Here is a 13,560-nt window from a genome sequence, read left to right on the forward strand (position 1 = left end):
TCATTCATCCTTCTACACAAATGTTGGTGGTAAATCCTCTGTGATAGAATGTGCAACTGTGCAGCTATTTTCTTCTTTAAAACAACTCCCTTATGTCCAGACAGATCACACTCATGTCTAGAAGTCAGTTAAACATGAATAAAGGCTTTTAAAGGTTACACTTGCTGTGGACTTTTCATAAGAAACACATATATTTTATTTTACTGTCAAACCATGAGCCACAGCAAACCTGGTGTTACAGCAATCAATGCAGATTTATGACATAATGGGACATCATCAGTTTCCATTCATGACAGCACAGTTTGAAAACCAACCTGCAGGGAGATGAAACGTTACACAAGATCACACAAGCTTTAGTTGCCTTAATAGCTTTGTCACTGAAAAAGTGTTTGTAAAGCTGATAAGTTTGTTTTGTATATTATGACAGAAAATATAAATTGGAACTTGCCGAAACATTGCAATGCAGCATACATGTTTTATTTTTATGTACATTTTCATTTCTCAAATGTTTTGAATATATTCAGAACATATACAAAAATGATCTAGAAAAATAGGGCTGGGCGATATGTCCAAAAATTATATCAACGTAAATAAAAGATTTCATAACAGACCATATCAATAGTTTCAGGATAAATGTCAAATTATTATTTCTTTTAAGTTTAAAGACAGATTTTTGCTCCTGAGTGAGGTTTGTGGTTTTAAACTTCTTTATGAGCTGAGAATGACAAACGCTAATGTGCTATCACTCATCACCTTGCTTGGACAATGAATAAGCATTACATTGATATTAGACTTTTGTAATATTGCTATTGATGAAAATGATATTGCAATAATTATTGATGTCGTTTTATTGCCCATCTCTTTTGCCAAATGTCATGTCATATCAAAATTGCTTGTCATTAGTGAGCCCTCCTCAAACAGTTCGACAATAGACTGTCACTCTGTGCTGGATGTTATCTGCAGAGTTTTTATAAACAGTCTATGGTGAAGAGTGAAGTTAAAAAATTTTGTGTTCATCCTATCTGGTTTATCTGTAAAGGTTTTATAGTCAATGTTATTTATAGAATAAAACTGAATTGGCTTTATGACTAGTCTCGTGGGTAGTTTATATACTGTATAAGTTTGAATGATTTACTTAAAGGTACAGTGTGTAGAATTCAGTGACATCTAGTGGTGAAGTTTCATGTTGCAGCTGAATACCCCCTCACCTCACCCTCCCCTTCCAAACATGAAAGAGAACCTGTGGTAGCCTTCAGTTGTCATAAAAACTCAAAAGGTTTAGTTTGTCCAGTCTGGGCTACTGTAAAGAACATGGCGGGCTCCATAGAGAGGCCCTGCACCTGATGTAAATATAAAGTAAATATAAAGGGTCCATTTTGGGGTAAACAATAATTCCTACAGTTTAGATAGAACACACTGGTAAAAATATCACAAGGATTATTTTATATTACATTTCTGCCAATAGATCCCTTTCACCTAAATTTTACACACTGGACTTTTAACTGCTGTTATTTTTCATACATACATACAATTTTTGGAACATAATTGCATATATATCATTCAAATAACCAGTCTGGTTGAATTATAGTGGATAATATAAAAGTGTGGCAGTTTTAGATGAGGCAATAATAATAATACGAGAAATTAATCTGCACACACTTCACATCAAAAACACATGGAGGCAGCTTCTGCACAGGTAGATACACACTGTTTATTAAAGGCTAACCCTCTGAAACGGACAGAATGTGAACTAACAGCATCCTTGGAGAGGCTGACAAGTGCTACATTCCTAACATCCTGTTACCAAGAGTACCCTGCCACCAAACTGCCACTGGGTCACTGGAGTTATGCACACACAATCACAAATTCACACACTCACACATACAAACACACAGATATAAAAGTCAAAGGAAACACTATAAGAACACATGGAAGCTGCACACTGAAACACCAATCCGGGCATATGGGATTGTCACCTTCCTGCCTGACATTCCTGCTTCAGAGTGGGCTGCAGTTAGAAGGGCACTATGGATGGCAGCAGACAGAGGGAGAACGAGATGCAGAGGGTGGACGGAGGGCAGAATCACAAATTTGGCATGTCACATGGTCAAACAGGGAAGATTTATGACTGATCGGGTTCCACATCGGCAGCATGGTGTTGTGGCTTCAGAATGCCAGGTATGGGAGTGAGATCAGACTCCGGCTTTAGTTTGTACACCCTTTCTGGCAACTGTACCCGGTGTGACTGGCTGAAGATGGCAGTGTTATTGGTGGCTAGCGTGAGCAACGTGGTCTTTAGACTTCTGATATTTTGCATCTTCCCGGTCATATAGATTTACTCGCCCTTTGAAAATGCAGACGTAACAAAATAGGTGGGAACACCTGCAGAGAGGGAGAAACCTGACACAGAGCTGGAGCGGAAGCCAGAGGTCGAGAGGCAAAGTGAAATGAGTCAAAGCAATAAAAGAGAAATGGAGATATAGCATGGAGAATGGTGATGGTGTTAAGAAAAATACAGATCCTCTTTTATTTCCTCTCATTTCATTTCTCCCTGTATATAGTCAGGAGCTATGATTTACTCTCCGGTGACATCATGGAGACCACAGCTATTTTTATTGGATGGTAAATGGCCAGCTCTTCTCCGTGCTATGCCACCTGTCCAATCCGCAGCAGTCAACAAGCCCCAGGGAGGAAAAAAAATCAAGCACCCAAAAAATGATTGAGAGTTGAAAGGCAGAATATGATACACGCATGCCGTGCTACTGTCCTGGGCATGTTTCACAAGTCAAACGTCTTGTCCTGCTACTGGTTTGCTCCCCTCATTTGCCTTGAAGCAGTCACACACATTGCCATCTGCTGCCATTTCTTTTCTCCACAGCTTTTTTTTCTGTAATTTTGCATGTGAATTTTAGATTTTCTTCTGAGTTGGAGGGAAATCTCGAGGTCTATTTTGATGTGTGTGTGTGTGTGTGAAGGGTGGGGTTATTCCTGGCCCTGTGTCGTGTGCTCTAAGGTGCAATTCAGTCACATGCCATCTGAGCAACCCTTTAGCCCTGAAAAATGATAAGTACAGTAGCTTGGGGGGCAGGGGTCATGTAACCCCATGCGGAGCCCTGCATGATGTCAACTGGTAATAAACTGATACTTACAGGAAAGAATAACTCGGAATAATAAGGGGTGTTTGAGAGGATGCAGCTGATTAAACTACAATGACATATGTGAAAGTTTTAAACATTGATAGATAAGTTATCAAAAGGTTACTAAGGGGAACCAGCATTGTTATCTGCTTACAGAAAAGCATTAACCACTGTATGTACTGTGTTTACACTGCATATACTTTTTCTATTTACCTGCATTTTTTATGCATGTTTACTAGGACTGGGACAAAATATAGATATGGCAATATATGGTCGTCCTGACTCACGAGATACAAGTATTGATATGCTGGTGCCAAATAGATATTTACTTATTTAGTTTGATATATAAAGAGTTTGGACTTTTGCCGCATTGGAATGATGGCACATGTGGACAAGTTCCTGTGTGTTTGCTAAAGACTTAACCAAAATAATGCACTTTGTTGGTGCATTTTTTCATCTCAGTTGGAAACTGACACCAGAGGCCTTTTGTTTTCTTCTTCACTCAGACAGATATTGTGATATATCTTAACAATTGTCTCTCAGTATTTAGATTTTTGCAGAATCACTGTTTCGTGTTATTGTAATCATGGGGTATGTATTGTTTATCATATTGTATCGTGAGTTATTTTATGTTTACTTGTTAATTACTTTTACTGATTCTGACTGTCCTGTTTGCTGCTGCATCACAGCAAATATCTCCATTGTGAGACTAATACAGGATCTGCACTGATACAATCTCTTTCATCTGTATGTGAAGATACTTTAGTGTGATTCACAGGCTGTGAAACAGAAAGTCTATAGTCCTGGATTGAGATGAGTAGTGATTACACACCAAACAGAAGCTTCACTGCTCATGACCTCACAGCATCACATCACAACTTCATCACAGTGTCGAGGAGTCCACCTTGTGGCAGGGGCAGGAATTTTTTACTTTTTTCAAATCATCCCTGAATACAGTGAATGCTGTTGTTTTTTTCCTCAATTATTGTATTACTATCCATGATAGATGTGCTTTTACAGAACAAGATATAAGACTTCATTTATTAATGGCGGACATTTATGTCGCCCAGCAGTGACTAAAGTGAACAAATTCAACCCCACCATGACCAACTACACTTTAATGTTATGGGTACATTGATACCAAAATTATTATAATCCACTAATCTGAAATTGACCATTAATCAGTGCTTACTTATCTTTTTACTTTACTGATGCAAATACTTAATTACTTAAGTAACATCTTTAAACAATTATTTTACTTACTTGTACTAGAAAATATTTCTTCACTGTGGCATCACAACTTTAAGGTAAAGGTTCTGAGTATCCTTCCACCCGTCAAGACAGAAAATGATTACAATCACAAACACTTGACTCTTTGTAAACAGCATTTCTGAATTAAATTGAGAACAATATTCTTCATTCAAAGAAAACCTCAAATCCATAATGAACAAATGTAACTTCAGTGTGCTGCAAAGAGGCCATTCATATTTAAAAAGGACACACACAATAAAAAAAAATCATACAACCTATAATTGCTTACAGTCTATTCAGACTCTTGTGGCTAGTGCCTTTAAAGTTAAGTGATGTCCCCGTGCCCCCTCTCATCATGGAGAACATAACATGGTGGTGAACTAGTCTTTTTATTAATATAGACTTGTAAATGTGGAAATTTATGAAGCTGATTTTAAAAAAATTATGAAAAACTCAGGCAACTAGCAATACAAGACAATTGAAGGAAGGAAAGTGGAGCCTGTTTTTGTATCTCCTATGAATTCCACAGTGATCCCCACAAATTTGTATTGTGACACCTGCTTGGGTCCCAACCTCCAGGTTGAGAATCTTATGAGGGCCTTTTTAAATCAAAGTGCATGATAAATATTGTTCTTGTTCAATATTGAAAAGTGCTATACAAAACTAAATTATTAATATTAATATTATTATTATTCCTCACCCCTCTTTCACACTTTGTAGTTTCACTTGTTGACCAGTTACAGCCTTAGCACTCAGCTTTGACTCTAGAAAACAAGTCAAAAATGAATAGAAAACGTGTAGTATCATATCATCAATAAAAATCATAATGATCATAATAAATATGCTGCTGTGGGTCCATGTTGTGAGTTGACTGAGTGGATGCTGTGACTGGCTCCTCCGCGCCACTAGGGGGCGCGCCTCCGCCGTGAATAAATGCCATCGTGGGTAGACGAGGCCGCCCAGCCATGTTGAGGAGTGTGTCAAGCAAACTGCAGCCCGCCATTGTGTAGACACCAGGCTCTGTGCAGAGAGAGGGGCGCTTGGCTGAAACTCTACAATAGCGACACCATTTCTACTCCCTGCCGCTTAACTTCGGAGTAAAAAGAGTTATACAGGCGCCGGGGGGGAAAGACATGTCCGCCAGCAGCCTTCTCCAGCAGGTAAAGAGAGGTGTTTTCTGAACATTGACGAGGGCCACATCTCTCAGCATCGCGGCGGCTAGCGGGGGATAGCTTAGCTCAGAGGCCTGACCACCTGCTAAAGGAACCGACTGCTGGGAATACATCGCTTCATCCATTTTTTTCCCCTTCCTCTCTTCTCATAAATCAAACCTTCATGAATCACCTGGACCCAATCCAGAGACCGAAAGGCCAAGCGAATAAAGGTAAGAGCAGCGTTAGTGTGACACGATCGACTGGAGGCGGAGTGAATGCGGATCTTTTTACGTTGCGGTGCGCTCTCGAAAAATCTTGCGTGCGCGGATGCGATAGCGCTCAGTCTCTCGGCGACTTGACGAACGGGCCCGTGTGTGTGTGTGTGTGCGTGCGCGTGTGAGTTGTTTCAGTGAAACACAAAATGAAACGGTGTCCGTCCTCTGCCTTTCACTCGCTGCTCCTGAGTTTCCTTTACATCCCTGAAATGTCATTTGTGAGCTCTCCGCTGTTAGCATTAGCTACCTCTTTGCTAGCTAACAACGTTAAATGGCAACATGACTCACATCGACACTATGTTCCTGGTTGTACTCGCTGCACTCTTCGTGGCGCAGACACGTGTGAGGACCCACACTTTAAAATACCAGTCAGTGTAATGCATGTCCCCGGTGTTGGGCTACAGGTGCCGTCCTAGCACGCTACCCGCTCGGCTAACGTTAGCCAGGTCCGTCATGTTGAAAGGGCTGTTGGCGCTCGTTAACATGGAGACGCTGCGCACTGCGTGAAGCTAACCGCACAGCTAGCGTGCTAACGTTAGCTGGCTGCTAAGTTCACCCAAAATGACACGTCTTCCGACATGCTTTTCCTGTGTCCAAACGGGCCTCACACTCCCCAAGCACCACGCTGTCCAGACTCCACTGCCCGATCATACAATTCACCAGCCTGTGTACTTCAGTCTCACTCCTCCACCTCCTCAAACAATCTCATGTCATCACACAAGTTGTGAAAACAAACCGAGGACCACTGCCCCGTCTGAGTTAAACATGCATTCACCTGCTCCCTGTCCATCTGTAACACAGTGACCTATATTACATTTTAATTTAAATTGTTTCGTGTGTCTGCAAGGCTTCAGTTTGATTTGACATAGTTTAAAACCGCCAGGTGCGTTTAAGTCTTCCCTGTTTCATCATTGCTCAAGTGTACGCTGTGTAATCTGAAGCTTATTGAGCAGTAATAATGTGTCATGCTCTGCTTAGTGTCTGTTCCTGAGAGACTCATGAATAATTGCAGAGTGTTTTTTGTTATGCAACAAGCAGTGATGATGCTGATATGATAGATACTTTGTTCACCCCCAATGGAAAGTGAATGATGTGATCATGTAATGTATTTGAATGTGTGGCCTCTCACACAAACATGTTTTGTTAACAGTGTTTGTTTTTGTTTTCAGTGCAAAACGGAGCTGTGACACAAAAGGATACTTTGAATGACGATGAGTTTGAGCCTTACCTGAATACTCAGGCCAGACAGGTAAGCTTGTACTTGTAAGTTTTTGCTCTCAGGTGCTGCTCTGTTAACAATGACTGAAGAACCCTCAAGTTATGATTTATTTTTGTTGATTTTGTGGTTAATCCTTCATCTTTTAATTAATGTGTGACCAATGAGTGTGGTGCTGTTGGAGGATAGAATCTGCAGGTTTAACCTGAATTTTAGGAGATGACTTTCCATGTGAAGAGGATGAGATTCTGTGTATAGATATAATTTAATATTACAATTTTAAAAATATTAATTTAGAAAATAAGTAATGAACCTAGTCCACAATGATGATGGTCAAATAGCTCAGGGCATTTATAAATACCTTGATTGATCCTGATGCCTGAATTTGCAGTTTGACTCAGAACATCAATAATATTGACTCTTAACACTCAACCTTAGATGAACAATGTTTTTGAGGATACTATTATATTGAGTAATGGGATTATCTAGGCTTTATGGTAACTGAATATGGTGTGCATGCATTTATTCACCATTTGGACATCCCTGACATAACATTAATGTGTCTGAAACAGTCTGTGCAATACCAAGCCCACATAGATTTGTCATTTTGTCTCAGAAGCTCTCTTCCCCCCCCCCGATTTTTAACATAAGCATTAAAAGATGGAAAACATCATGGACGAGTTTTATTTCACTTTTCACTGACAACTAGACATGTTTTGCACCATAATTTACACACTAAACAAATTCAGTTGCCATGAGGTCTTGTTCTGTTTGTGTGTGCTCATCCTTGTTTGCATGAAACAGGAATACAAGAAGACAGCTGTTTTAGGAGCGTTTGTTTTTCTAATCTGTAGTAATGGAGACACTGTGAAGAGGGCTGTAGAGGAAAAGAATGGAGCCTGTTTTTTCCTCCACTCAAAAGAATGTACCATCCTTTTGTCCAAGAGACTATAAATAAGCACAAAGTAGTTAAGTGTCATGAATTTATAGATAGGATGAGAAAAGAGGAGGGAAATCTGGTATTTTTATAGACCTCTATGATTTGGTGTATCTTTGATACATAATAAAATGATAGTCATAAAATAACTTGTTCTGACTTTTTGAAGAACAAGGTTTACTTGTCAAACAATTGCTTTTATTAAGTTATTGGTAATGGATGTTTTTGCATTAAACTTTATTTTTCCTGTCACTAAAACTTGGATCTTTTTCTATTTAGAGCAATGCCTATACGGCCATGTCGGACTCGTACATGCCCAGCTACTACAGCCCCTCCATAGGATTTTCCTACTCTCTAAACGAGGCAGCATGGTCCACAGGTGGGGACCCTCCTATGCCTTACCTGGCCTCCTATGGACAGTTGAGCAATGGGGAGCCCCACTACCTCCCGGACGCTATGTTTGGCCAGCCAGGCCCCCTGGGGAGCAACCCTTTCCTTGGTCAGCACGGTTTCAACTTCTTCCCCAGTGGGATCGACTTCTCGGCTTGGGGCAATAGCAGCTCTCAGGGACAGTCGGGGACACCGCAGAGCTCTGGCTACAGCAGCAGCTATGCCTACGCTCCCAGCTCCCTTGGGGGTGCCATGATTGATGGACAGTCCCCATTTGCACCTGCTGCCAACGAGCCTCTCAACAAGGCACCTGGTATGAACAGCCTTGACCAGGGCATGGCGGGGCTCAAGATCAACAGTGCTGCTCCTGGTGGTAATGGGGACATGACTCCTAAGGTGGTTGGCTCTGGCTTGCCTGGTGGGGGACCCCTTGGCCCTGTATCATCTGTAGGACCTCCCAGCATGCCTCCTGTCTCTATTGCCCCTGCCAAGCCCGCTTCCTGGGCCGATATTGCCAGCAAGCCAGCCAAGCCTCAACCCAAGCTGAAAACCAAGGGTGGTATGGCTGGTGCCAATTTGCCTCCTCCGCCCATTAAACACAACATGGACATTGGCACTTGGGACAACAAGGGTACCATGCCCAAAGCTGCCACCCCTCAGCAGGTGCCCCCTGTTCCCAGCAATGGGCAGCCGCCAAATCAGGCTTCCCCGCAGCCTGGAGCTACTGCTGCAGGGAACCCTCAAATGCCCCTCAGCAATGGACAGCTGGTAGCACCTGTTTCCCAGATGGGGCAGCATCAGCTTCCACCCACTGGGCAGCCAGGTATGGCCTCAATGCCCCAGCCTCCCCTTTCCCAGGGTCCTCCTCCACCAAGCCAACAGCAGCAACCATCTCAGCCCACTCGTTGGGTCCCTCCACGGAACCGGGCCAATGGTTTTGGGGATGCTGGTGGGAGTGGAACAGGCCAGTCGCCTCCCACCTCTTCTGGTGTGGGTGTTGTTCCTGGGATCCCCTCTGAGCCTCACCCAGTCTTAGAGAAGTTGCGTATGGTCAACAATTATAACCCCAAGGACTTTGACTGGAACCCCAAACAGGGCCGGGTGTTTATCATCAAGAGCTACTCCGAGGATGACATCCACCGCTCCATCAAGTATAACATCTGGTGCAGCACGGAGCATGGCAACAAGAGGCTTGACACAGCCTACCGTTCGTTGGGTGGCAAGGGGCCACTTTATCTTCTTTTCAGTGTCAATGGGAGCGGTCACTTCTGTGGCGTAGCAGAGATGCGCTCACCCGTGGACTACAACACGTCTGCTGGCGTGTGGTCACAGGACAAGTGGAAGGGTCGTTTCGATGTGCGCTGGATCTTTGTTAAGGACGTTCCCAACAGTCAGCTGAGGCACATTCGACTGGAGAACAACGAAAACAAGCCAGTGACCAACTCTCGGGACACACAGGAGGTACCACTGGATAAGGCCAGGCAGGTGCTAAAGATCATCGCTGGATATAAACACACCACTTCAATCTTCGATGACTTTTCTCACTACGAGAAGCGTCAGGAGGAGGAAGAGTGTGTGAAAAAGGTAACATAGTCACTGTTGAATAAAGGAGGAAAGAAATCAAAAAGATGCTCATTTTTACCTTGTGTTGTATATGAAGCCTGTCTGTTTGGCAGCAAGTGAGTGTGAACAACATTGCTTTGTATGTTAGAAAGTAAAAGAGAAACTAAGGGGTTTAAGGCTGAATTGAGACGTGAATCAGAATTGAAATTGATTGTAGACAGAAGGAATTTTGTGATTTATTTTCTTCTACATCTCTTTTGTTTTTATGTCAATCTCTTATGTGCAACCCTCCACATAGATATAACACACACAGATGAATAAACACCATAAATATTTTACTCGGTATTAATCACACAGCTGATTTTATGAAATGGGAAAATGGAGTGGATTACATGCCAACATATTCATATCAGACATTTCTGTTCCTATTAACACATGTCTAACATATATTCAGTTTAGCTACCTTGTGATAGTATGTGAAATGTTTTATTTGAATATCTTATCCAACACATATTTTTGCATTGGATAGAAACAGGTTGAATTAGGCAGCTTCAGCATAAGGAACAAAACTGGAGGAAATGTGTAGATGTTGTGGATCATAAAATGAATTATCAGTTATTTGAACATGGTGCTGTTAAATACTTGGATTTTTATGTCTTGCACAGCTGTATCTCACATTTGTTACACTCTTGCCTTACCGAGGATGCATGAGGTGAAAAGAATCCCGAGACAGAACAGAATTGTTTTTAATCCTTCCTGAACACAGCTGCTTATTAAATTCTAGTTATTCGTTATGTCTTGCTGTTAGATGGAGAAAGGCTTGTTTTACTCTGTGCATATAAGTAATTCTTAAGTGTGTTGTGATTTTCAGTTCGTTCATGCAAATAACTGTTTTTGTAGTTGGATTTTCATTTTTACTTCACTGTATACTTGCAGTATGTTAAGAGGGAAAATTACTCGATAAAGCCACAACTTTACTGTTGAATATTAATAACAAAGTTACATGAGCCTGAGAAACCAGTAAGTTGGTCAGTCTTCTATTGAAATGCTTCGTCTGTATTCCAGAGCTTTTGAGAACAGCTTTATCTGTTTTCTCACATTTTACACTTAGATATTTGCACAGATACAATTTACTGAATTCAATTATACAGCCATTAACATTTTATTTATGATTTTTCTCATTTTACAGTTGTGAACTCCTGAAGTATTCATTTAAGAAATATTAATGCTGTAATGTAAAGAGCCCATCAACAGCGGTGTACCTGCCTTTTTTTTTTTTATTAAGTGATGGATGCAGTAGATGACCCATCATTTCTGATTTTTATATTTATTTTTGTTACCCAGGACTCATTAACTCAAGTTATGCTATGCTGCAATTTAACTTTGGTTTTAGATTTGTGACAAGTTTGTTCCTAAATATGACGTGTCACATCTGCAGGCAGAGTTGTAATCTATATTTTATCCTACGACAAAGCTGCGTTAACATCAAGTCATGATCAGACTCTATGAAAATCCTCTGCTGTTCCAAAACCTGATTTTAAAGAATAGTGATTGAATGTGAAATAGTTCCAGTTACGCTCAGCTTTCACTCCTCTGTGTGACAGGTGGAGGTCCAAGGCAACGAGCCATATCCCAGCAACCCAAGCAACAGGACTCATTACAGGCTTCAGGTAACTTGCTTCATCCGTCACCATAAACAGAAGCAATGTGTCCTTTGTTATTTCAATACCTGGTAACTTGCTTTCAAATCTCGTCTGAAGTCTCAGCTGTTGAGATAATCAAATCAAGTTTCTATAAGTATCTGTTTTTGTATCATAGCTGTCCTTTTAGCATTTAGTTTCATAAAAGAATGAAGTAGAAGTTTTGGGAATCTGTGTCAACTACACTGAAAATACAAATATTTTGTATGTCCTCTTGTGTAATATTCTGTCTTTTCCTTTGTGTTCCAGGAGCGCCAAGGACGAGTCAAGTAACAGTCAGTGCTTTGGTCAAAGACTGCAATGCCCCCCCCCTAAAGCCCTGTCCACCCCATTACATCATCACATTCAGATCTCTTTAAGAAATTCTAATAGGGGTGAAGAATTAACCAAGGACAAAAAAACTAAATGAAGACTTTCTTGATTTCTTTTGACTTTGAAGACTTACTTCGAACTTGTAGTAAAAACAAAAGGAAACGATTATTCATAGGACTACAACATAGCATCCTTAGGTGAAATCTTTTTTGCCCTGCCCCATTCCACCACATATCCTTTCCCCCCCGTGTATGCTGCTTCTTCCCCTTTTTTTCCTTTTTTAAAATGAAAGGATCCTCTGTTTTTATGGTCCAAGAGCAAGTCTTTAAATCTCTCTCAAACACACAAATCCAATAGAAATTTGTAGTGTTGGCTTATGATAGTGTCCCGTAGTCAGGAATGGGCAGTTTGTCTCATTGTTTTGTTTCTTTTTTTGTAAACCCCCGTCTTCTGAGGATGCTCAACTCTTCAACCAGGACCCAGCAGAGTTTTCTCCTCAGTGGATCTTCATCGTAGGCGGGCGCCAAACTACGCTCACTCCAGAGTCTGTTTCACACATGCTGGCCATGTTTTTGGTTTGAGAGGACTGCAGATGTAAAAGGACGGCCCTCTTGTTTTGTTTTTCGCATGTGTTGGGCAGAGTGTGTGGGGAAGGTAGGGTCTGGAGAGGAAGAGTAGGGAAAGGGGCTCGAGAGTGTGAAAGCAGAAGAAATGTTAAGTTGATGAGCCTTGCTCGCTGTATAATTTAAATCTATCTAAAAAAAAAAAGGGCCCTCTGTTAACATTGGACTTTATTTACCCTCTTTTTCTTTCTCTTGAACAAGTAAATTCATCGTCGCTATGGGCTGCTTTCTTGTTTGTTTTTTCTCCTTCCCCCGTTTTCTAAAGACAATGATGCGAGTGGCCTTGCCCCCGCTCTTTCTATTAATCAGTTCAAAAGTAATAAATGTGGTATATTCAGCAGAACTGGTGTGCATTCCCCTTGTTTGACTCTGTAAAGCAGTTATGTCTGTGCATCCTTTCCATCTGTTCTTTTCTCTTCCCTGATGGGTATATGAATGAATGTTTTTATTTCTCTAACCTTCATACTCTACCCGTCCGCTCCCCACCCATCTCTGACTTCCAATTTTCAACTTGTGAGGAATGTTTCCTTTCCTCTCTACTTTCCAAACCCACCTTGTCCTCCACACTCATCTTTGTGTCTCTGACTGCTCAGCCAACCATACATAACTATAATATCACAAGCAGCTTCCACCATTTTCAGAATGTCATTGTTGGTGAGTAAAAAAAAAAAGAAAAACACAAGGTCCTCTTTCAGAACTACTGGCTTTTATTTGTGGCATAATAAAGATGCTCCACAAAGTCATGTGTGGCCTTTCCTCATCATTAGCTGTGTTATTTTGTTTTTTCAGTCACGAGGGTGGCCTGTTCTATTTGAGTACTGTTGTATTATCTTCCTGCACAGCATGATGTACTAAAATAGCAGAAAATGTGTATCAAGCTCTATTCAGTTTATTATGGGGCAGTACACAACTGCCTTGTGGCCATCTTAAGCTTGTCTAAGGAACTGTGTAGGGTGTATTTACGGTATCATGTGGGATAAAGTACGTTTGAAATCAGCTCCA

The 13,560-nt window shown here is 41.2% G+C and overlaps 1 protein-coding gene across 1 annotated transcript; it reads left to right on the forward strand.

The window, feature by feature from the left end:
- The first annotated feature begins 5,298 nt into the window (after nucleotides 1-5,298).
- On the forward strand, nucleotides 5,299-13,301 carry ythdf2 (YTH N6-methyladenosine RNA binding protein F2). Its single transcript, XM_020109256.2, has 5 exons — nucleotides 5,299-5,772; nucleotides 6,987-7,066; nucleotides 8,250-9,944; nucleotides 11,528-11,593; nucleotides 11,873-13,301. The coding sequence occupies exons 1-5, from the start codon at nucleotides 5,724-5,726 to the stop codon at nucleotides 11,894-11,896; spliced, it is 1,914 nt and encodes a 637-aa protein (XP_019964815.1). The 5' UTR covers nucleotides 5,299-5,723; the 3' UTR covers nucleotides 11,897-13,301.
- The last annotated feature ends 259 nt before the right edge of the window (nucleotides 13,302-13,560 follow it).

Source organism: Paralichthys olivaceus, chromosome 12 (genome assembly GCF_024713975.1).
Source record: "Paralichthys olivaceus isolate ysfri-2021 chromosome 12, ASM2471397v2, whole genome shotgun sequence".
Classification (NCBI taxonomy): Eukaryota; Metazoa; Chordata; class Actinopteri; order Pleuronectiformes; family Paralichthyidae; genus Paralichthys; species Paralichthys olivaceus.

What these genes read in the sequence shown, in the direction of transcription:
- ythdf2 (XM_020109256.2), top strand. Translation starts at nt 5,724, where the DNA reads ATGAATCACCTGGACCCAATCCAGAGACCGAAAGGCCAAGCGAATAAA. An exon ending in GAAAGGCCAAGCGAATAAAG is followed by an intron (nt 5,773 to 6,986) that starts GTAAGAGCAGCG and finishes TTTTGTTTTCAG; the next exon opens with TGCAAAACGGAGCTGTGACA. An exon ending in GGACTCATTACAGGCTTCAG is followed by an intron (nt 11,594 to 11,872) that starts GTAACTTGCTTC and finishes TTTGTGTTCCAG; the next exon opens with GAGCGCCAAGGACGAGTCAA.